Genomic DNA, 25357 nt, shown 5'->3' on the forward strand with positions numbered 1-25357 from the left:
GCATTTAGCAAATTTTTAAATAGATTTTTTAAATTTTTAATTAAAAATAATAGCAAACACAACAATATCAGAATGCCTACCAGACATATCCAGGAAACAGTATTTCTCACCCAGAAATGGAGTGGGAGGAAGTAAATACTACCCCCTTTTTTCATATTTATCTGTCTATCTGTCTACATATATATATGTACATATATATAAACACACACATACATACACAAGTATGTATGTATGTATTATGTATGAATGAATGATTTCTATTGACATTATACAAACAGAACAATGGAATTTAGTGAGGCAAGATTTTGCAGTTATTTTGAACTACCATTAGCAGTCATTTATTTATTATCGCTGTTGCTTTTCAACTGTGCTCTTGTTTATTTATGTATTTTTTATGAGTGTTGTCTTTTAAATTGCAGTATTTTACTACTTGGCGCTTTACTACTTCTGTTTTGCACCAGACTGAGTTGCTGTTGATAATTTGGTTGTATGTTTGCATTTAATGACAATCACGTTTGATGTGGAGTGGAAGGTGTTTTACGAAAAATTTACAAATGAAAATAATAAGCCAAATAAGTATAAACCACATTAAACTAAACTAAACTAAACTAAAATAAAAAAAGACACACGATGTAACACACGAGGGTTCATGTAGTTTGCAGCCAGTTCCTGTTGAGTCTAGGAAAAGACTCTAATATAAGGTCTCCTGCCTCCTGTTGCCACGTGTCTGTCTGACGACTGACTTGTTTTTTGTCAGTGGGTAACCACACGGATTATACTCCAGTGAGATTCTGGTACTCTCCAAAGCTCCTGACTTAGCCTTTTATTATAATATACAGGTGCATCTAAAAAATATATATAATAAAATAAAATAATACTAATATCATGAAAAGTTCATTTTTCTTTATCATTTCATTCAAAAAGGTCAACTTTCATATACTGTATATTCATTACATGTAAATTTGACTATTTCAAGCCTTTTTTTGTTTTAATTTTGATGATTATGGAAATCAGAAATCTCAAATTATTACAATATTTTCTACTGAGCTGATGTCCAAACAAAGATAAAGTAGAATTAAACAACAATTCCAAAACAAAAATAACAATAACAATTCATACGATAACAGTAAATACAATTCAAAGAATATTAGCAGTACATTAAAGAGACAATAGTACTAATAATAAAGTGAAACATGATCAAGGCAGAATAAAAGAATAAATATATCAATTAAATTATTATAAATGAAAAGACAGACTGTGTGAGTCCACAGACAGCGTCATTATTTATCCATCACTTCTGCATCTCAGCAACATCAGGACAATCTCAGATAGACTCTGACAGGCTACTGCAGCCAGTGTCATGCGAAAGTCTCACTCAAATTGAAATTATTTTTCTGTACAATGGACTCTAAGAAGGAAATTATAGTCTTTGCATTGCTTCCAACAACCATTGCACCACCCAGTGTGAATTTGCATCTATTTGCATCTTTGCACTGACTTTGTCTGTAAACTTGCAACACGAAACACTTGCAGCGCGTTCGGTGTGAACACACCTTTACTAAGACCACATTCGCTCTTTTTGGAATTGCGGTTGTGCTCACTGATTTGGAAAAAGCCTGTCGTTGAAGCTGGAAATCAATCAGGAATTGAACCTTGAGGACTTTGTGTGTAACTTCTTACACACAAATTCCTGTTGAAGCTTCTGGTAATATTTCTGGAAAAAAAATAGAAAAGGGAGAACACAAACAGTGTAAGACCAACTATGTGTTTTTGTTGGTGTATTTTTGTGTATGTGTTTGTGTGTACCTGCAGGTTGTCGTGGTGTCTCTGGCTGCTGCAGTGGAGGTTCTTGGCGGTGCTCTCGTTCGGCCAGAAAACACAGCAGAGATTACAGAAATACCCTGATTTGAAGACGACAAACTCCTGACCTGAAGAGGGAAGAAGTGACAGTAAAATGGGAAAAATGGGAGTCGTTTTCATATAAAGTGGAAGTGTGTTAGTGTGTGTGTGTGTTTCCAACCGAGAAGGTCGCTGGGTTTGACAGCGGCGGCATCACAAGGAGACTGACAACGAGATCGCTTCGCTTCACGTCTAAGCGGCTCCCTCCTCCATTTACTCGCAACTAAAAGACAAGAAACAAGCAATTTATAATTATTCAAGCCCCGACAATGATGTCACGATGTTTTCTCTATGTGCACTGCAAGCGACATAGAACAGATTAAAGCAAAGATGCCAATTTAAGTTTATCATTTTTTAAAAATTAAAATATATCTGCAAATACCCAATAACATGAATCCAGCATTCTTCTGGCAACTAGAAAATGCATTTCCTGTATTGCTGGAGAAAAAAGTGTACTTTGTACTTTGAGTACACGTAAGAAGCCAGAGTGCATAAAACAGCATCAAACTAGAGCTTGATCCAAAAAAAAGTACCAGTCGAGGATCTCCATCACCCCCAAAAGAGGTCCTAGCTAAGCCCCTAATGTCCTAAAATCCCGGAAACGTCTTCAAATCCTAGAAACGTCCAATGATCGAAATAATCATTACTTGCAGCAGTATTTCATCCACTTCAGAGAAAAGTTTCGGAAAGATAAACTTGGACTGGACCAAAATACCAGCTCAGTGATTATACACAACAACTGAAGAACGAAGTTTCCCGTTTGGTGTTAAAACAGCTCTGTGTACCTTTCATGTCCGCTCTGATCCATCCTTCCCTCTCCTCCTCTCCTTGCTCCAAACATCCCTCCAGTTTCTGGCTCTCGGGGATTTCCGGATTGGGCTCCTGCCCTGCAGAGGCCACATCAACGTCAGCTTGGCTCGCTGATTCCACCTCAGTCTTCTGTATCTCTGGCTGGCCGTCGCTTGACAACGTAGACAGATGTTTGTGCGGTGATGAGCAGACATTGACCGAAGAGGGAGGCAGTGCTTCAGTGCCAACTGGTTCATTTTCTTTTACAGTCGCTTGTTTCAATCTGGTAGATTTTCTCACTGCAGCAAAACACAATGAAATGGTGAAGCAAAGAAACAAAATGGGAAACTTGCAACTGATACAATTTCATGTTTTAGAGCTTGATCAATGGAAACCAGGGAAGCCAAAAAAATAGCTGATTGATATGCATGAGTACCCAGAGATTGAATTTTGAGTAATCACACTACTGTATAAAAGATAAAAATGTATGTATTTGTGTGTTACCGGGGGTCTGTTTGGTTCTCTTGTTGGGTCGTCCTCTTGTCCTAGTTTTTACCCCTTCCTTTTCGTCTTCCACTTCGTCTACTGTCATACTTTCTTCTAAAACTGAACAGAAAAAAACTCTACTCTTGGCTTACAACATTGAAATAACTTTGACTGATTGTGGCTTTTATGACACTGATTAACAAAAAATGTGTAGTATACCTCCAAGTACATACATATACATATATATAACATACCTGTATCATCATTGTGTTTGCGTTTGGTGCATCTCGAGGTTTTCTCCGTTTCACCACCACTGCCTCCTCCTCTGCTGCTGCTCCGGTTCCTCTGCATCTTCTGTGCTGTGAGATGCTGATCATCAACCATCTCGTCCTCCACAGAGTCAAGAACGTGATCGTCTCTATCGGCCACTTTTTCAGTTGCGTTATTGTCACCCTTCTTCATTGATGCACTTTCAGATGTTTTAACTTCTTTCTTTGGTCTTCCCCTTTGTCCTTTTCTTCTTGAAGCAGGCTGATCATCCTTGACAGCGGCTTCCTCCGCGGAGTCCAATAACTTATTCGTAGCACCCTCCTCTTTTACAACACTGTCACTCCTCTTTGACAGCGTGTTCCCCTTTGAAGGAGTTTTCTCCTCCTTCTTTGATGCTTTTTCCATGTTTTGCTTTCTGGCAGGGGTTTGCCTCAATGCTGGCATGTCCTCCCTTTTTGTTCTCTCATTGGAGGTATCTTTCTTCGCTGTTATTTCCCTTTTTCCTCCGGTAGATCTTGTTGTGACGGTTGGTTTATCGTTGGCAGTGTCATCCTTATTCTTTCCTCTTGCACTCCTTCTTCTACCAAAACTTTCTGCTATGGCAGCATCTTGAACCAGTTCTCCTTCAACAGAATCTACTTGCCTTCTTGTGTTTCCTTTTCTCTTCATACCAGGCTCTGACTCAGTCTTTGTAGTCGTTTGTTGATCATCTAAAGAATCAATTACCTGAGATTTGTCTTCGTCCTTTGGCCTTGTGTCTTCTCCTCCCTTGTCCGTCGGTTCTTGTTCACTATGTGTATCTACACTATATGTCTCTTGACCTTTACCCTCCGAATCAGATTTGGCACCTGTCGAAGTTGCATCTTCCTCAGAAAGTTGCTTTACTGTGAAACCATCATCTTGGACCAGGTGACTGTACGGCTGACCTGTAGCTGCTTGGTCTTTGGTAACACCGTCTAAAACTTGTAAGGAACTGTTCATTTCACTGGACTCATCTGGGCTGGCTCTGTCTTTATGGTCAACACTGTCCAAGACCTGAAAGCTTTCCTTGTTCAAAGTGTGGCCTTCCTCAGGTCCAGTTCGTTGAGCTTCGCAGCTGTTGTCTTGGTCGTGCATCTGTTGATCTGTTTGATGATCAACAGAGACAGAGGACGAGGGTTTTGTAGGGCATTTGTTGGGCTCAGAGCAAGGAGAACTCGAGCTTTTTGATGACTTAGGTGAGTTTTTAGAGTCTCTTGGAGACCTTGTTGAGGTCTGTCTGCCAGAGGACGACACAATGGAGCTTAACCTCCCTCCTCTTGCTCTGGAGGACTGCTCGGAGGAGGACGAGCTATGAGGCTCAGGGCTTGTGTCTCCCGCTTTATCACATTGTTCCTCAAAGACAACTGAGTCATCCTTGTTGAGGTCTGATGAAACATTTTCATCTGTAGAATAATGATCCTGACCCTGGATGGAGAACAAAAAATGAATTCAAACAGTTATCAAACAGTGAACCAGTTAATGTATTGTTCAGTATGAATAAATAAAATAATCTTAACACACTGGTTAACTGCATACTATTTTTTAATTTACAAGGACTGGTGAAAAGGCCTGAAATAAATATTGTTTTGAAAAAAAAAGAAAAGGATATCAGGGTTAAAGAGTCTTAAAATGTTAACATAAGACACAGAGAAGGACTAGGAGGTTTCTGGGGATATAAATCCCAGCAGTTTACCGTGTGTGAGCTTGTGTTGCAGGGTTGCTAAAGAAAAACATCAAGAAATATCTTAAACAGATTTTGAGGATTAAAAGCATGAACAATTCTAACCACACTCCTCAAAATTTCAAACTCCCTGGTAACAAGGTAACATGTTATTGGAAACTGTTTTTCTCGTGTTAACAGTCTCATAAACAATTAATCAAAAATTGATGCACTATACATCGCCCCCTGTGGGCAACTTCTGTGGGAAACAATTGCTTTCATGAATTAGATGTTGAGTTTATCACTATTTTACTGGCTTTTGATTCTTCATTTCATTTATAATTTTACTGTGTTCAAGATTGTGTATTTGTGTTTAATCTTGAAATTTCAAGCTAAAGTAAAAAATGTGCAAACAAAATTGTTACATTCATACTGGCAAGTGCAAAAAAATGCACAAAAAAATCTACTTTGCTTGTAGTATATTGAAAATAATTCTTTTTTGTGTTTTTTTAATGTTATGACAAAAAATTAATGAATATCTGACATATATGACAAGGACTGATATTGGTTAAAATAAAATTCATGAAAGTAGAAAATAATACAGATGTATAATATCTTTTAAAGCTTGATTTTGAAAAGCACATTTGTGCGCAGAGCGATACGAGTGTGTGTAACATTAAAGTTTGACGAATTAAAGCGAGGCCTCACTTTGTTCTCCTCGCTCTGGAGTCTGTAGTTGCGAACTGCGGCCACGATGACCTGGTCGGCGTCCATCCGAGGAGGTTTTGGAAAGCGTCCTCCAGGCGGGATTGCTGTGGCTGAGCGGGTTGAACTGGAAGCAGCAGGGGCCGAGTTTCCACTGCTGACCTCAGAGGTCACATCAGCAGCAGAGGTCAAAGATGTTGGTGGCCCCTCTTTCACTTGTGCTTTTTCTACGTCTTCGGTTGCCTCAGGACCAACAGTGGAGTCTACAGCGATCTCAGTTCCTCTTTTCTCCCCGTCCTCCTTCGCTGCTACATCACGCGCAGCTGCAGCACTCGGCCCTGCACTGACGGGCTCAGAAACCGTGGATTCACCGGGGACGCTGCTTTGCAGAGCAGGTTTTGAACCATTTTGTGACAGTTCAGAGAGAGGAGGAGGCTGGGTTTGACTTTTCACGGCTGGCGTGTTGGTTGTGTAAGAGATGTAGTTTGGTCCAAAGTTTATTGTGGTCTTGCTACAAAGTTGCAGACGCCGTTTAAGGCTCTTCGAACTAAAATTACAAACAAAAGGCAAATGAAAGCACAGTTATAGCACCCAGTAATAGAATAATTTGCTGAAAATTTGCTCTTAACTTGGAAAAAAACCAGGACTGCCACCGCTTTTCTTGTGTTTTCAGACACCTGAGCAACTTTTTAATGAAATGTTCCACAAAGTAGTATATTTAGAAAATTATCTTTAATAAAATATGTAGGGAAAAAATTTCAATTCATATTTCAAACAGTGTTACTTATTTATTATTAGAAGTCATTTTTACAAGTCTTGATAGTTTTTGGTTTTTTTTAAACTTCTTTCTAAACAAATTTTCAGGCATTTCAGGCATTAGTTACATTTATAAAATGTAACTAATGTACTTATTTTTAGAAATAAAGCCAATCTGCTCAGGTTTCAAAGGGTTAACCTGATGGAAAGATGTAATAAAACCTAATAATATTAATATAATAATTAATATAATTATTATATATATTTTAATTATATTAATATAATAATTTAATAACTTGACCAATATAGTAACTTCTTTACATTACAACTTAACCACCTCTTTTCTCTCTTTTAACCAGACGAGAAAAGTGATACACTCACCTCTCGAAACGTTTAACTTTTCTCCTGCAGAGAGAAAAAGAAGGAGTTGGTCAGTTTTGGTTGTGACGGTGGTGGATTTTGAATTTGAATTTTTAAAAGGACACGTTCATACCAAGTTGTGCCCTTTTGAAAAGAGTCCGGTGAGAAAGTTTTGTATTTCTCCACCACCTTGGTCACACCGCTGGAGTCGGCCATCTCGATGCATATCTGAGGCAGAGCGACAAAAACGTTGAGGAGGGAGAGATGATGAAAGTGATGAGACAAAAACGAAAGAGGGCGGGTTTCCATGGTTACTGAGATGTTATCGCGAGAGGAGAAGTTGCATAACATCACTCAGTGGAAACGCGACAATTATGTTTTCTCGTCATTGCAAAAATATCGCTCAAGTTTTGCACAAATCTGTGATGGAAACCCGCCTGGAGAGAGCAGATGTGAAGTTACAGATCATATCAGGGCAGTTCCCTCAACACTGGAAAATGTAAAAATCAGATGTTTGTGTTGTTGTACCCTGTTGGCGAGCGGCAGAAAGCCAACAAAGGTGTCGATGGACATCACCGCATCTACGACCACCCTGATGACGTCCAGAGACGCTTCGGAAATCTCCACGCACAGCAACCGATCCTCCAGGAGGATCTGCTCTGGGACTCCCTTTGGAGAGAAAAATGGTCGGTTTTAAGGAGCGGAGCTGTTTCAAAAGATTAACATAAAGTGATTTATGACTTACAGCGTTGCTCAGCTTCATCAGAGTTTTGTACATCAACGCCTGCAAAAAGATTACAGATCACAGACTGTCATACGCTGTAAAATCTGATCTTACTTTAAAAAAATCTTGGAAACCAATTGCCTTGAAAAGTTCATATAACTACAAATCTTAGGTTATGTTTACCTCATATATAATTGTTAAATACTATATATAATTTTTTTTTTCATAATTATAATTGTAAACCTTTTTAATTTGGAAGCACTTTGTGCTTAAGCTTGAAAAATGTTATATAAATAATTTATTTGTATTATTATTGTTATTATTATTATTTTTGTTATAACTTTTATTATTTTACTTCTTTGTGACCTGTTTGCCAACAAAAAAAAGAGGAAAATGTATAAGCTAATGTATATTTATGCTTCATTTCTACAATAAAGTATGAACATTATTTAAAATTAACTTGAAAAGTGCTATATAAATAACACATTTAATTATAATTATTAGTGTTATTATTTTACATTCTTTCTCACCAGTTTGCCCACAATAAAAAAGTGGGAATGTAAAAAAAGCTAATGAAAATTGATGTTAATTCCTACACTAAAATATGAAAAGCTTGAAAAGTGCTTAGTAAATTAAAATCATTATCATTATTTCTTTTCTGATATTTTCTGTTTTTCCTAGAGTCCATACCTCACTGAACTCGGGATGCATGGGTTTCAAGACGCAGTGAACGCTGAGCAGGCAGCCTTTGACGGTAACTGGTCTTTGGATGTGATCTTCGATGAAACTGCCGCATGCTGCCCAATCAGGGAAAAAAACAAAAGCCTGGAGGTGAGGACAGGAAAGACGGGACAGAAAAACCAAAGTCAAACTCCATTTAACTAACACAGCTGAAAATGCGGTGATGTTTGTCACTGTAACGGTCTGCAGCGTCCTCACCCTCCTCTGCAGCGGTAACACCACCACGTTGTAGTACAGAGAGTAAATATTCTGTTTGGGGAAATACCGCCACACCAGCCTGACCACTTCCTCGTGCCTGTACTCTCCCTTGGGCAAACCGGTCAGCATGATCGTAGGGAGCTTGGGACCTCCAAAATAGGCCTTCTAGAAAACACAATGTTACAAGCCCAAAGTTTGATTTGGGATATTTAACGTCATCACATTGTCATTTTATCTTACTAGATATGTATGTATCAGATATAAAAGCATGTTTTGTGAGGTCACAGTCACCTTGACCTTTGAACACCAAATTCTAATCAGTTTAAAACACATTTTGTCAGGTTACATTCACCTTGACCTTTGACCACCAAATTCTAATCAGTATAAAAACATGTTTTGTGAGGTTACAGCCGCCTTGACCTTTGACCACCAATTTGGATGTTTGAGGAAACTCCTTCAAGGCCTTCTTGAGATATTGTGTTCACTGGAAGGAGACAGACGCAAGGTCATGGTGACCTTTTATCTCCAAATTTGAATCAGTTCACCCTTGAGTCCAAGTGAACATATTCACAAATGTTCTTGAGATATTGCGTACACAGGAATGTGACAGTGACCTTGACCTTTTGACCACCAAAATCTCATCGTTGTTTCTAAGTATTTATCTATTTGTTTATCCAGGTTGGTCCCATTGAGACTAAGAATCTCCCTTACAAGTTGTGGAGAGACACACGAAGGAGGAAAAAATACAATTCACAAGAAGACGACAGCGCCGCAGACGTAACGCCATCAACACGCTGCTGGTGGAATCAAGGTGTACGCTTAAATGATTGATAATTACGACAGGAAAGTTAAACAGAAATGAGCGTACCTCGATGTCGTTCTCGTCTTGGATTGTCAGGTAATCTTGGAGTTAAAAATTAAAAACACAGTTACTATCCAGAAAACAAGTAAACATGGTAAATCTGGCAATATCAAATTATTACCTTAAACTTAGATCCCTCCTTTACCTGGAATGATGAACCACGGACACCTGGTTGGAAACACGAAGGGACGAACCCTCAACGTGACCCAAAATGGTCCGTAGCTGCACGACGGAACGAGAATATCTGTTGGCAGGACAGTTGCACCCGTGACGGCATCCTTGCTGTCCGGTACAGCATTAGCAGGAAGTTTTGGTACTGCAGAAACAAAAGAACGAGCCAAGTATCAACACTGGCGTGCGGTAATAATAACCATAATAATAATAATAATAAACTTTATTTATACCGCATTTTTCCACACAAGGGATGCAGTTAAAGTGCTTCACAATAAAAGTTGCAATTTTTTTTTAAAAAGACAACAAGATTAGACAATTGAAAGACAGGCAGTGACACAAAAGATATAAAAGTCAAAGTAAAAAGTACTGAGTTTCAACAAGTGGCTAAGTTGTGCATCTGTGGTGTAGTTTATTAATATCCTCACATTAGCTTTTTAGACATCTTTACTGTCACTGAACAAGTAGGATTAAATTCTGGTGGAGCAAGCCTACAGATGCCTAAATTATTAGAAAAAGTAAATAAATACTACACACTATAAAGTACAAAAACAATAAATAATTAAAAACATTAAAAGATACTTGAAGAAAATGATTCGTTTTTATACATTTTACTTACGGGATTTGCATTTAGACTTCGAAACTCTTAAAAGTGATGTTTATTTGTGAAGATTATCAGTGTTTGTTTACCACAGATCTTATTTTTATGCAGTAATCCAAAATCTGATGGAAAAATCCCATTGGATTTTTGACAAAGCAACTAGGGTGAAACTAACTTAAAAAGATCATGTCTGGAGCAAAGTTTATTTATTTTTTTAAATAAAACTTGATCTGCTATAACTGGAGTGAAAACAACGTCAAGTGAGCTGGAAAAAAACAAAATAAAACACCAAGCAAAGAATTCATCTGATTGCAGGTATCCAGTGTCTCAGAGATGCTCTCTGGATGACGCTGCAGGTATCACAGCTCTGACCGGACACCTCGCGCCAACTTCTTTTCCCAAACTGAAAGACAAAACTTAAAAAAAAAAAAAATCCAAAGACTTACAAAACAAACAGCTGGTGTTGCTGCGCGGTGCGGCCAGCCTGTAGACGATGTGGCAAGGGGCTTGTTTCAGGAGACTGTACCAAACTCCGAGCCGATCAGCGTCAACAATGGACTGAAACTGTACAAACACCTGTGACACACGCACACACGTGACAGGTAAGAGCCACAGGAGATGTTTTTGCAGCCGCTTAAAGCGTTAATGTGTCCTGTTTTACCTTGTTGAGGAGAGGCAGGTAGTTTATGACAGATTGGATTTTATTCAAAATTTCTTTGAGCTGCTTGGTCTCACTCCACGAAATGTTCTTGATGCAGACGGTTTGCGCTCCAGTTTCATCACGTCTATTCTGCTCCGACAACAGGAAGTGAACATCCAAACAAACATTACAATCACACACACACACACACACACACACACACACACACAGCAACAATACAATACAATTTTACACACTACGGGTCGACTGATACTGTTTTTTTATTCCGATACAGATTATTAGTAGTCGATGACACCAATAATCAATATTTGTAACCAACATGCATTTACAATAAAATTTCAAACCTTTCTGTCAATATTTACAATTTGGAATATAACAAACTCCAACAAAAAACTTTGTTTAAATGCCTTTACATAATGTTTGATCAAAACTGACAATTTCAACATCATATAGAGCAAGTTTCCAGCAACTTTTTTAATTAAGTCAAATGAAAATTTAAATTGAAGAAATGAAAAACAATAAATAAATAATAAATAATAGCTTTCTGAGGTTTTACAAAGTTTCTCCCATGCTGACAAATTCTTTGCATTTTTTAATTATTTAATTTTATTGTTGATCATTGCCCAATATCAGCCTCGATAATCAGCCAGGCCGATAAAGTGTCAACCCGTACACAAATAAAAGCCAATGTTTTTATAAAAATGTGCCATCTTTCCTCACTTTTTTACATCGTTGTCGCTAATTTCCATCTTTTATGAAGTTAAATACATTTTGGTGAAATAATCAAGATACAAGAGTAGAGGTCGACAGATTATCGGCCGATATTTGCCACTTTGCAGATTTATTTTAATGATCAACAATAAAATTAATTAATTAAAAAGTGCAAAGAAAGTGTGAGCATTGGAGGAACTTGGAGATTTTTTTAAAATTTATTCTTTAATGTTCACTTGATTTTATTTTATTTTTTTTAACTTTCTGTAAAGTTGCTGTATATGATGCTGAACATTTCAGTTCTGATTAAACATTTACTAAAGGCATTTAAACAAAGTTTGTGTTGGAGTTTGTTTTTTTCCAAATTTTAAATATTGACAGAAAGATTCCCAATTTGTTGTAAATGCATGTCAGTAAAAATACTGAATATTGGTCTCATTAACGACTAATGATCGGTATCTGTATCAGCCCTGAAAAACCAACATTGGTCAACGACATTGGTTACTTAACACTGGTTAAGTAAAATTTAAAACTTCTTTTAAAGTCCAAGAGTAACTTGCAGAATAGAAAATTCAAAGCAGTTTATGAATAAGAGGGTGTGTGTGTGTGTGTGTGTGTGTGTGTGTGTTACTTACATATTTAACATGCTTCATTAACCATGTATAAAATCCAAGCTAAAACAGAAACAGGAAAGTAAACTGTGTTAAAATAATGCAAGAATTATACACCATACTTCCCTGAAGCCCAGTCTTACAGGCTATACATTTATTTTTTCAAATTTAGATTTGGGTGAAAATCTGGTGATGGTTATTACTGAAATCTTTATATTATTCACAGCTTTATTCCAGAAGTTCAATCCAGTTTGCAGAAAGTGCTTTTACTTATTTATTTCTGTAGTCATCAGCAGAGAACCTGGATGATGTCTAACTGTAAAGATCAACGTTTTTTTGAAGCATACAACAAACTCAGCTTTTGGGGATATATAGTTTTACTGAATATCTTTTTTTCAAACAATCTGCTATTTTAATAGAAATTCAAAATGATGTCAAAATGTTTACCGGTGACATCTCGCTGAGGTTGGCGACTACATTGACACCGAGTGTAGACTCTTTGAAAACGATGCCCGTCTGGACGGAGGCTTTGAGTGTGCTGAGTACGTTCTTCATTCTCGGCATAATGATGAAGGCCTGAGAGGAAAAGGTATTGCTATGTTTATTTCTTCTTCCAAGTACTTAGTTGGTTAATATTTCAAAAATTAACTTTAGAAAAATGTGACCACCTTACTCATCTTGAAAACAGAAAAAGAAAAATATGCAGATGTATAACTTGGTGCCTACCATGCACAGCTGAGGAAAAACGTAGATGTTTTCATCTTCATACTGAAACCCAAATGGCATGAACAGTGCAGCGAGGTCGTCCTCTGTGTAGCAGCCTTCGTAATACTCCGGCAGGTTGGTTATGAGCAACAGCGGCGTATTGTGTGACTTAAACTGTAAGAAAAAGTGAGAGAAATAATAATAAAGGGCACTAATTGTTTGGGTTAGTTTGTAGTTTGGTGGCATTATGTGACATGAACCCCGTAACGGGCGTTGTAATCGTACATTAGAGTTGTTGGGGGTTTTTTTTTGCGATGAAATTGCTTCACTAAAAACTTGGCAAAACCCAATATAATTTTATACAGACGTTTTTATGAGATGCATTTTAGTATTTTGATTAAACTGTAATTCTGTTCATTTTTTATCATATTAAATTGACTATTGTATGTGACCATGTATTTCATATTGATTTTGTGGCTAGATTCACTATCGTTTGTATTTATTTTTTAATTATTTTTGTTTGTTTATTTAATTAAGTTAAAATAACAAATAACATGTAACATTGGCAATTTTTTATTTTATTTTTTTTTACCATCAATTCTATTCAGATTTTTTTCTAGATTCATTTTTTATTTGCATCAATTTATTTTTTCTTATTCATTTTTATATGTTTATTGTATGGTGCTACTTTTATTTTCAAACTTCTATTATATCACATTGACTTTTTACAGTGCATTATAGTAGGAAAATGCCTTTTTCTTAATAAATTGATGCATTTTGTTAACATCGTCTACATCCTATAATGCAGTATAATTTTTTGCAAAGGTATTTTTGTAGTGTGACTGTTAATAACAGGATGTTGTTTGTGAATTTTAACATAGTCCAGATGATTTATTTTTAGTAGTATCAGTGTGATTGTATTTGGTGAAAAAACATAAACTACAACTGGAATTGCTAACAAACAGTTATTTGACCCATTCAAGTTTTTGTAGGACATTACGCTGTCAATATGAAATGGGAATGGAAAATTTTGTCATAATTACATATAAAGTTTTGAGTAATGTCCAGAAACTGTCACAGTCACCACCAAAATTTAAGCAGCTCATTCTTGAGTCTAAGTGGGCGTTTGTGCCAAATTTGAAGAAATTCTCACGAGTCGTCCTTAAGATATCCTGTTTACAAGAATGAGGCAGACAAGGTCACAGTTACCTTGACCTATGACACATGACCACCCAAATCTTATCAGTTCATCTTCACGTCCAGGTGGGAATTTGTGCCAAATCTGAAGGAATTCTGATATATCATGTTCATCACGGACAGACGGACAACCTGAAAAAATACTGCCTCTCGCACCAAGGCATAAAAATACTCTAGCAGTCAAATTTAAAATGTAAGAACTACATGAGTAAATACTTCAGTGCTTTACACATGTGATCTGAGGAAACCCACCTGTGACGATAAACAGGTTTTTATCTTGAGGCATTCTGTGAAATAAAGAAAAATAACCTGTAAAACAACCAAGTGAAAGACAATGAAATTATTATCACATGCAAGACATTTTCTTAGATTTCTTACCTATTTGGGAAGGATGCAAGTACTTTTCTAACATCTCGCCTTTAGTCAGACAGATAACTTTGTTGCGTTCGGAGGCATCCTTGACTGATGCTGCATCTGGTTTTGTCATCACTGCAGTCACAGGAACTACAAAAAATAAATAAATAAAAATAATTAAGATGTCTATCAGTATTTTAAAAAATCTATCATATCCCATTCCTACTTTACTTTTTTTTCTATGCACAATGTTGGGAAGTAATGGAGTACAAGTAATGGCTTTAAGAATTTAAAGTACAACATATGAGTAAATGCTTTCTATTGTAGTTTAAAATGGTAGTATTCTGAATACAATTGCTGTCTTTAGAAACAGATTACTTGGAGAGATTATTTGTTTTATTTGCTCTGATGCAAGCAAGCGAGCATCAGCAATAATATTACTTTGACTGTGCTGTTTTTTATTGAAAGGCCCCAACTGGCCACGAGCGACACAGAACTGCAGTTTAGAGCTGAACTTTTGTTGAATGGCCATATTTTTTTCGATTGAAAAGCTCCACAATGCACAAGGCCCGACTGATTCTTAGTTGAAATAAGAAGTTATCTATACAATACCTCCTCATTTACTAATATCGTAATAAGGTGGCAGCTGACTGAAGGGAGATTGCCAGTGAGCTGGAAGTTTCTGGTAAATGACCATTGCTAATAAGAATCTACTGGGCTTCATTGAAAGGTAACCATTTCCAGTAAAAATCACAATACAAAACTTTTGTAAAAGAGAGGATAGCAAGTATTTGCATCTTTTAGGTGGTCTACAGCCGAGTGTACAGGTAGGTTATAGGTATGTGATTTACTTATGAGAGATGTTCCAATACTATTTTTCCTTCTCACTACCAATGCCAATACATGAACTTGCAAATCCGCCATCACTGAGTACCAGTCAAATAACATACACTTTCAAAGATGTGTTTTTGGCATGGAAATATAAGACCTGGACAAATGAGCTCGTCAAGACGATTTTTAAGTATTTTCATTTTAAGTATTTGCATGATGTCACATAATTTGAGTAATTTAGTGGAATATATTACAAAACACAATTTAAGGGCGTGTATTCAGTAATCTATTTACTTTGCTGTCGATTGATTAAAAAGGTGTCCAACAAACCTTGCATTGTTCTGGTTTCCACTCTTTGATCTGGTAGCTTTGCCTTCAAAATGGCTTCAGTCGAGATTCCTGCAGCCTGCTGTTGACTGTATGAAGCCCACGTCTTGGTCTCTGGTCCTGGTGCAGTGGACTCTGGTTCTGACAGGGTGCTTTGCTGGACTTGTGGTAAAGCTTCAACAGATGTCTCTGTTGGCTGGGTCTCAACTGTACAGTCTGGTTGTTGACTCTCACTGGATTCGTCTGCTGAATTTTCTGGTATAGCCTCTAAAGTTGTCGGTTTTTCTCCTTGGCCCTCAGCATAACTTCCAACATCCGTGCACTGGGCCACTTCAACTCCCATTTCCCCAGTCTCCATTGGTTCATTATCTCCAGGGTGAAAAGCTTTGTCAAGTTCCACCTTATGCTGAGGTTCAACAACCTTGACTGTTTCTTTTGGTACAGCTTCTTGAACTTTGGTTTCAGATACTTTAGGTTCAACAACTGTCATATTTGTCTTTTCAACACCCTTGACTGTGTCCTTCGGCACAGCTCCTTGGACTTTGGTTTCAAATTCTTTAGGTTCAGCAAGTGTCACACTTGCCTTTTCAGCAACTGTAGTTGCATCTTTTGGCACAGATTTTTGAACCTTTGTTTCAGATTCGTTTGGCTTGGAATCGTCTACTTCAGGCTGTTTTTCTGGAGTCGTGGACTTGGATCCTGAGGACATTTTTGGCTTTCCCACAGCACAAACTGCAACGTCCATGGGCTCTGCCATTTCAAATCCCATTCCCCCAATCTCCCTTTGGTCAGAGTTTTCAGTGTTATTGGCTTTGCAAAGTACTGCCTGATACTTAGGTTCGAAAACCTTGGATATGTCTTCCAACTCAGCCTCTTGAGCCTCAGTTTCAGAATCTTTAGATTCAACAACTGTCACATTTGCTTTTTCAACAACCTTGGCTGTCACTTTTAGCACAGCTTCTTGAATATTTGATTCAGATTCTTTTGGTACAACTTTCATATTTGCATTTTCAGCAACATCGGTTGCATCTGGGTTAGCGTCAGTCGGTCTTCCTGCAGCCTTCTGTTGGATGTATGAAGTCTCCGTCTTGATCTCTGGTCCTTGTGCAGTGGACTCTGGTTCCGACAGGATGCTTTGCTGGACGTGTGGTAAAGCTTTGACAGAGGTGTCTGTTGGCTGAGTCTCAACTGTACTGTCTGGTGATTCACTCTCACTGGATTTGTCTGCTAAATTTTCTGGTATAGCTTCTGCAGTTGTCAGTTTTTCTTGTAGGCCCTCAGCACAACTTCCTGTCCTTCCTCCATCATCCATGTGCTCTGCCACTTCAACTCCCACCTTTCCAATCTCCATTGGTTCAGTGCCTTTAGCATTACCACTTTTGCCAAGTTCTGCCTGATGCTTAGGTTCAACAACCTTGTCTGTGTTTTTCGGTAAAGCTTCTTGAACTTTGGTTTCGGATACTTTAGGCTCAACAACTGTCATACTTGCATTTACCAAAACTTTGGATGTGTCTTTCCGGACAGCTTCTTGAACCTTAGCTTCAGATTCTTTGGTTTTAACATCCAGCACATTTGCATTTACAACAACCTTCGCTATGTCTTTCGGCACAGCCTTTTGAACCTCATTTTCAGATTCTTTAGGCTTGGAAATGTCTACATCAGACTGATTTTCTGGAATTGTGGACTTGGATCCTGAAGATGTTTCTTGCATTTCACCAGCTTTTCCCTCAGCTCTCTTCACAGGCGAATTTCTTTTTTCTCCCATTTTGTTAATCCGCTTGGCTGAGATATCTACATCAGAAACCACAACATTTGCCTCAATCTTAGTTGTTGGGCCCTTAACGGAGCCTTTAACTGCACTTTTCTGATTGGTAATTTTGCCTTTTGTGGCCTTTGTCTGCCCTTTCAGTGAATCAGTGTTCGGTGGAGGGAGAGAAACATTCCCGGTGGTGGTTGTTTTGGGTGAAGAGACACTGGTTTTGGCAGATTTACTGTGAACAAAAAAGTGTTACAAGGATAAAGCAGAAGAAAATGGAAAAATCGAATATCAGGGTTTTTACAGTTTTCCTGACTGTGAGATAGCTCTGTCCTTCACAGGTTGAATATCAAAAATGACTTTTTATTCCATCCCCTGTGCAAACGTAAACATGCACAGATTGTGTTTTTTCATCAGGTAAATTCCCACAGAGTCCAGATTTCTTTGTTTCCACTGAAGACTCATATTTAGGCAGCAACTGAATAATAATAACATTATATGTTAAAACAATACCATTTTTGTTAAAAAAAAAAGGGATCGGTGATCTTACTTCTGTGAAGCCATCTTTTGCTCCTTAAAAATAGCCTTCTGTAAACAAACAAATGGATAATTGTTATTTTATATAATCTGATAATTGACAGTGTGATCATAATACAGCAGACAAATGATAATACGTGTATTCCACCAACAGAGACAGAAAGGGAAAAAAAGCTCAGGAAATGCTCTCTAAAAACAGTGATTAGCATCCTCTTCATACAGAGGCTCTTTGAGGTTCTATTATTTCCTTGTAGTTTCACTATGATTTGGGGCAAAAACTGAGCAAAGACACAAACTTAGACCATAAACAGTGTTGATCATCATGTCCAATGTCCAATCTAGCCTTTATGCTATCTGTCATTTTCCAAAACAAAATGTTTTGCTTTGTGTGTCACTTAAAAGATTACATTATAAAAACTTTTAGTTGATGGTTGAGTCTCACTCCCAGGTTGTCAACTACAGACACGTTTGGTTGACTGTCGGACCAAAACGCGAACCCAAAGCGTCGTAATTTGACGACTTGGAAATGTTAATCAACAATCAACTAAAAGTTGCATAATGTTACTTCAAAGCGTAATTTTATGTATTGCTCAAAGTGTTATGTGGATTCCCCAAATAAATCACACAAACCAACCTTTATCTTTGTGGATGAACTTGCCTCACTCTCCTGCGGACTAGGTTTCACTTTTGAGGGCTCTTCCTTCCTTGCTGGAGAGGAAAGGGATGAGGAAGACTGAGTAGAAGATGAGGAGGGCTTTACTCCTTTGGAACGGGAGGAGGAAGAGGAAGATGATGATGATGAAGACTGTATCTTGTCTATCTCGGCCAGTAAGGTGGGAACCAGAACTTTAACCAACTCCAGGTCAGTTTTTTTTGACAGAGACTGGACAGCTAGACGGGCAAAGACCAAAAGAGTATCAGACAGAATTGCAGCGTTTTTTGTGGTTCTCGTGTAGAGCCTCTAATGTAAAATGAAGAAATGTAGAGTTACTGATAATATTACTGCAAAGCGACCATAGCTTCCTTGCTTGTTACTTAATGAGCTGTTAAGTATCCGTTTTCTGGGAAATGTTTTAGACTTAGCTTACTCGTCAACAATAATATCTGAACCACTCGAAAGTAAAGCCAAAAGTACACATTATACATATCTAAGCATATGCTTCTTTTCTAAAAGACAAGTTAAGACAATTTCTTAAGATTAAAAATACTATTTGTACCTGCCATGGTCATACTATGTAAATCTTACTGTAAAATCAATCTTAGGTGTTTTAAACTCCTAATCTTAAAAAGATGCTTGATTATTAGCATTCAACATCTCACTATTGTATAGGTATAGGCAGATTTGAGAGTTGTACAGCTTTACTTAACTCTTGATAGCAATTAAGTGTTGAAGTGCACATCCAAAATGGCAAAGTATTCCTAAAATATTTTATATTACACCTTAAAAAATAGCAATTTGTGATTGTTGTATTTACTTGTACATACATGTACATACACAGTCACAAAATGTCTTTCAACATGGTCTTCAGTGCTTAAAATGTTTGCAATTTATCAAACCTGGTGTTTCTATTAGTCGCATAGCCATCTCTGTGCTTCCTAACTTCTTTCGCTGAGGGGACAGACTCTCGTCACTACTCCTTGATGCTGATTGTTTCGTGTCACTTCTCCTTTGAGGAGATCTTCTCTGATCTTTCCTCCTTGGTGGTGATTGTCTCCGATCTTTCGTCTTCGATGACGATTGTCTCTCGTCACTACTCCCTGAAGGTAATTGTCTCTCATCAGTATTTCTTGATGGGAGTTGTTTCTCATCACTCCTTCGTTGGGATCTTCTCTGATCTTTCCTCCTTGGTGGGGATTGTCTCTCGTCACTACTCCTTGAAGGTGATCGTCTCTTGTCAGTATTTCTTGATGACAATTGTTTCTCGTCACTCCTCCTTTGTGGGGATATTCTCTGAACTCTCCTTCTTGGTGATGATCTTTCTCTCTTCCTTGGTGGGGATTGTCTCTCGTCACTACTTCTTGAAGGCCATTGTCTTTCGTTACTACTACTTGATGGAGATTGGCTCTTGCCACTCTTCCTTCTTGGGGATCTTCTCTGAACTCTCCTCCTTGAAGGTGATTGTCTATTGTCTCTCCTTCTTGGAGATGATCGTCTATTGTCTCTCCTCCTTGGAGATGATCGTCTATTGTCTCTCCTCCTTGGTGAGGACCGTCTCTCGTCTCTCCTCATTGGGGGCGAATGTCTTTCAGGGCTCCTTGAGTTTGACCGACTGCGGGAGCACGTAGAGCAATATTTCCTCGGGGAAGGAGAAAATGACCTAATGAGAGAACAAAATCTGATGCAAATCTAAAAAATGTTAAACAAGTCATGGCAAATCTAGGTTTCTCAAAGGTTGACTGACAAATCTAAAGACGTTTAAATGCTGATGCAGATTTTTTTTTTTTTTTCTGCAGGAACACATTTGTTAATTTTACAATCTGGTGGTAAGAATTGCTGCAGTTCACCTATGTTATTCCTAATGCAAAAATGTATGTTTCAAAGACCTGCGAATGACGTGGCGTGGCGAGAGTGATCTGCTTCTGCGTTTCTCCCTTTTACCCTCTGAGCCATGATGGTGACGGGGGCTGGGCGAGAGTGAACAAGAGCAGCTTCCATACTTCTGTTGAGGTTGCTGGGAAGTCTGTGGGGAAGCTGAGGTTGAGGGCTTGGCATCTTTACCTGCAGCACTGAAGAGCAAAATGGAGAAAAGCACAATAAACAACTGGAAGGGAATTTTTTCCAAAATCAGTGCGGCACTGGTTCACAACAGAGTGTGATTGCAACATGTTTTAATAATAAAGCCTGGCAGACACCATATGGATGGATTTGGATGGATTTTAGCCCCCTTGTCTTGACTTAGGAAAAAAGTGCAAAGACTTGAGACTTACTTGTAACTTGCATCACAATGACTTGGTCCTGCTTCTGGTTTCCATAAACTATAATAATAGAATAACAAGAGAAAAGAAGAGAGAAAATACTTGTATCAACAAAAACAAGATCTTAAAAGGGAAAAGTAAAAAGTAAAAAGACTGACCTTTTAAAGAGAAGTCTGCAGTTCTCATGATGAAGGATGGAGTCCTGGTGGGAGGCCCAATCCTATTTGTCAGAACAACAAAAACAAGGCATCATTACATCATATCAGTGCCTGGACGAAATGAAAAATAACGTGTCCAACAGAAATATGGTAAAAAAAAAAAAAGATTATTGTGTGGTTTGTTAGGTATGATACTGGTGACTTTGGGTTTATGGTAAATATTGTGGAAATAACTGGAATTCCTTTTGGGGGCATACAAATACTCAAAGGTATTCAGAAAGGAGCAAAAATGTAAAAATAATAGCCAATATTACACAAAAAGAATACCTAATAATGGAGTAACAAAAAGCATTACAAGTTCACATTTATTCTTAAACAATTGTTGTTGTCCATTTTAATATACACTTTGGTCATGAGATTCTCTGATGCACTAGTTCTTTATATTTGCTGATTGTTCCTCCTCACTTTCAAGCCCATCATACCCACAAAATAAAAAATAAAGAATTTGGTAAACGTTTTAGATACTGAAACAAACAATCCATGATTGCCTAAAGGGACAAATAACAGACTGCAGAATCCCACTCACATTCATCGTAACGAAAATGACTTTCGGCGTGGTAGTTGTAAAGTCATGCATCATAGCTGTTGGCAGACCCTTGGAGACTGCCACCTCTGCCAGAGGAAGCCTGTTGGAAGGTGGCACCGTTGGAAGAACGCCTGGGACAAACTCTGGATGTTGCATGGCATCAGTGACGCTGGGTTCGTGTGAAGCAAGGGACTCTGATTTTACAGCTGAAACAAGTGGAGGCCACATTTTTTTCTGGTGCTGCTCCTTCTCCTGCTCTGATTGTTGCTGTGTCTGCTGATTTTTCATCTGCTCAACAACTGCTGACCCTTGTACTTGAGTTTTACTCTGAGTCTTAGTGCCTTTGGTGTAATCAATGTCCAAGAGCACAATGCCAGGTCGGCTGGGATGCCCAATGCAATACGGAGTAGATGGTGGCTGCGTTTTTGTTGTTAACTGGTGTTCTGCCGCTTGTTCTTTCAAAGGAATAGGTTTGGGGGCTTCAGACTTAAAAACAGTTATGTATTTGTCTTTATCTGGCAGAGACAAAGTGCTTGGGATTGCATCAGTGGTGCCGGGGATGTGAGGTGCAGGGGGGACTGATTTTGCAGCATACATAACTGGAGGTGCTTGCACCGTCTGCCATACTGGCTGCTTCTGTTGCAGCTTGATCTGCTGCATCGATTTTTGCTGCATGGGCTGCGCTGGTTGCTGCTTTTTCATCTGCTCAGCAACTGCTGACTGTTCTTGAGTTTTATTCTCATCTTTAGTGCCTCCGGTGTTATTACTGTTAAAGAGCACAATGTCAGGTTGACTGGGATGCCCAACATGATACAGAGTACAGGGTGGCTGGGATTTCAATGTTAACTGGTGATGTGCCTCTGGTTCTTTTAAAGGAACTGGTTTGGGTGGTTCAGACTTGCAAACTCCCGTGTCTGTGTCTTTATTTGGTAGAGAGAAAGAGCTAGGAAATGTTTGGGATGTCTGGTTTGGTTGGGTCTGCCATTGTTTGGTCTGATCATTGCTTGGAGGAGCCACAGAGCTCAGTGCTGAACTGAGATTGGAAACAGAACTAGACTGGTCACATGAAGAACCCAAAGCACTGCTTTTCACCTCTGTTGTATCTTCTTTCAGTTGTTCTTGACTGCCTCTGCTATCACAAGTGTCCATCAGCGACACACTTATACTCCCATTGCTGTTGGCTCTAATGCCACTAGTCTGTCCAGTCTCATCCCCTGCTCCTCCAGTTTGTTCATCTGATTGTCCATAATCAATCACTTTACTCGGCTGTAGAACAGCTGATGACATTTCCTCCTGGCGAATCCCTGCCCCTCCAGAACTACTAAAACTGTGTCTCTTCATTTCACTCACACTTTTGGTTGGTTGGGGTTCGGGGCAGGATTCTGACTGCACAGCAGTTGTAGCTCTCTTGGACTTCTCAATTTGCATTTGCTGCAAGATCTTTGGCAGGGTATCAATTGTGATCTGGTCTTGTAAGGGCACGAGATAGTCCAAGTCCTCTTCTTTAAGCCCAAAGTAGTTAAGGACTTTAGAAAGTGATTTAGGAGCATGCTCAGGTGTGCTGGGCTCTGTAGGTGCCTCAGTTTTGTCAGGCACGGGATTGTCAGAATCACGTAACCCTGGAATGGACTTTTCTGTTTCACTAAAGGCATCAGTCCTCACATTACCACTGTCTGCAAAGTTAGATGAAGTAGATGATGAATAAAATTTAGAGGGGTCATCTTCAGTGGGCCTTTTGTAGTTTGATGACCAGGAGTCACGGCCCCTTTCATACTCCAACTGTTCATGTCCTAGGGAGACAGAGGTTGAGGACATTTGGTAGGAGACCATCCCCATGCTTGTGGAAAGAAACTCATTTCTTCGAGTTCTGATAAAGTAAGTGTCCTGGTCCATGCTCTGATGATTGCCAAGAAGCCTCACTTCCTCTTTGGCCATGCAAATATTCATGTCTTGAGACCTCTCTGTGTTCATCGACTGAGACAACAGCGAAGATAGCGTTCCCCAAGAGTTGGCAGGAGTCTCAGAAGCTCCAGGAGCGCTGAAGCTGGAGCCAGATTCAAGGCAAGAAATTTCCCTCTGAGGGTCCCTCTCTACCTCTGTACTAGAGGGTCCATCCTGTCCCTGGGTGGAGCTTTGGTTCCCAGAGGCATAGGGGTTATACAGTGGATGTGACATGGCGTTTACAATCTTCCCAGTTGTGAGCTCATTAGGGCCCTGGAAGTAGGAGTAGAGGCACAGCACTCTGATGGCAATGCAAAGCTTTAAAGTTAAGAATAAACAGGGGGGTTACTGGATGGGACTGGACTTCAGAGTCTTGGATGTGTCCATCATCTTTAAGGTCTTGTCTTGAATTGTCCTCTCAACACACATTCATTTCATCTGTTTCACTTTCAGGTGTTTGCCTGCAAAAAGGAACAGAGGAGGAAAGGCAGGGGAAGGCAACAAGACAAAGAGAGAAGGTCACTACTGATAACTGGAAACAGTTCCAGCCCCCAGCTGGTCTGGCCCTTGATCTTGCTGTAGGCCAAATGTTTAATCTTCCCGTCTCTTGCCCCCCTTTCACAATTCACTAATTTGATATTCTGACAATTGTGTGTCCCCACCCTCCTTGCAAGTCTATATGTAATTACCCCCCCTCCCTTTATTACATGATATCTGCTCACTGCCTTCCCTTCTCTTTTAATTCACGCACTGCCAGTTTACTGCCTTAGCACACACAGTAGATCAAGATTCAATTTACTTATGTGAAAATCATATTCAGCTACTGAAAGAGTGTGTGTGTGTTTTCACCTCTCCTGTTTTTCTCACAAAACGAAGATGCAGCAGGTCAAGTTCTCATGCCAAAAAGTCATTATGACCTTTTATCTTATCTCTTAGCTGCATGCAGCTGGTCATTATAATTTTGTTTTGCGTTCTTTAATCGTTATCTTTGTTCAGCTAAACGTGCTTTACATCAAAGAAATTACATGCACCAAGTGCTTTAAATGAAAAGACATAGAAGACCTACACAGAGAAGTTAATAACATGTGGGGAAAATAATTAAGGTAATTCAAGCAGATAAAACTAAAATTAACAGAAGAGGCAGATAAAATGCTAATAATATAAATAATGTCATATAAAACAAGTTGAAAGCCAATAAAAAGAACAATCTCTGGAATTTAAAAACTACAAAGTGCTTGATAGAAATAAGACAGACAAAATAAAACAATAATTCATATAAACGATGGAAAAGTGTTAAAGATATAAAGTTAAGAATAAAGACTATCATTTCTTTATTTTGGTCTCAAAGAATACAAAGTTACTTAGTTTGGTCTGTTTGCTTCTGCGCGCAATTCCGTATTCCGACCCTACCGGAACCACCTACACATCCGTAATTAACGCTCGTCTTCTGTTACAAACTAACGCTGAAGTTACCGGCTACCTGTCACCACGTGCGGAAACTGTAAGCGCGCGGCGTTTAATCACGACGTTATTGTTTCATACCTGCCGTTATTGGTGTATTCTCCGTATTTTGAATGTTGAAACTCATTTTCGTTGCAACTGACAAGCAGGAAACCGCACGTAAAATTTACCCAAATTCACGGGCTTCCGGTTTTGGTGCCAAGCCTTCAAAATAAAAGGCCTGTTTTACGGGAAATGCGAAAAATGTTCCCAGCAGTCCCTAAGGGTTAACTGTTTCAGTATTTATGAGCAGTGGTGTAATATAACAAAGTTATAGCCTCATACTTTATTTGGAGATGTGTACTTAAGTGTTTATATTTCTG

General features: G+C 38.7%; 1 protein-coding gene across 1 annotated transcript; it reads right to left on the reverse strand.

Moving 5' to 3' along the window:
• Window positions 1-888: 888 nt before the first annotated feature.
• LOC121962473 (uncharacterized) lies at window positions 889-25185 on the reverse strand. Its single transcript, XM_088073605.1, is given in 32 exon segments — window positions 889-1683; window positions 1685-1714; window positions 1807-1928; window positions 2021-2122; window positions 2685-2987; window positions 3193-3294; window positions 3429-4890; window positions 5834-6377; window positions 6968-6991; window positions 7080-7174; window positions 7475-7615; window positions 7692-7730; window positions 8361-8495; window positions 8610-8774; window positions 9478-9512; window positions 9617-9787; window positions 10690-10819; window positions 10905-11033; window positions 12251-12289; window positions 12674-12802; window positions 12953-13105; window positions 14381-14415; window positions 14507-14632; window positions 15644-17631; window positions 17947-17984; window positions 18568-18824; window positions 19491-20251; window positions 20478-20660; window positions 20862-20909; window positions 21008-21069; window positions 21594-23995; window positions 25077-25185. Coding segments are annotated over 31 exon segments (9771 nt in total). The 5' UTR covers window positions 23769-23995; window positions 25077-25185; the 3' UTR covers window positions 889-1635.
• Between the last annotated feature and the right edge of the window lie 172 nt (window positions 25186-25357).

The sequence above is a fragment of the Plectropomus leopardus genome, chromosome 23 (genome assembly GCF_026936395.1).
Source record: "Plectropomus leopardus strain MGB_pleo_1.0 chromosome 23, ASM2693639v1, whole genome shotgun sequence".
NCBI lineage: Eukaryota > Metazoa > Chordata > Actinopteri > Perciformes > Serranidae > Plectropomus > Plectropomus leopardus.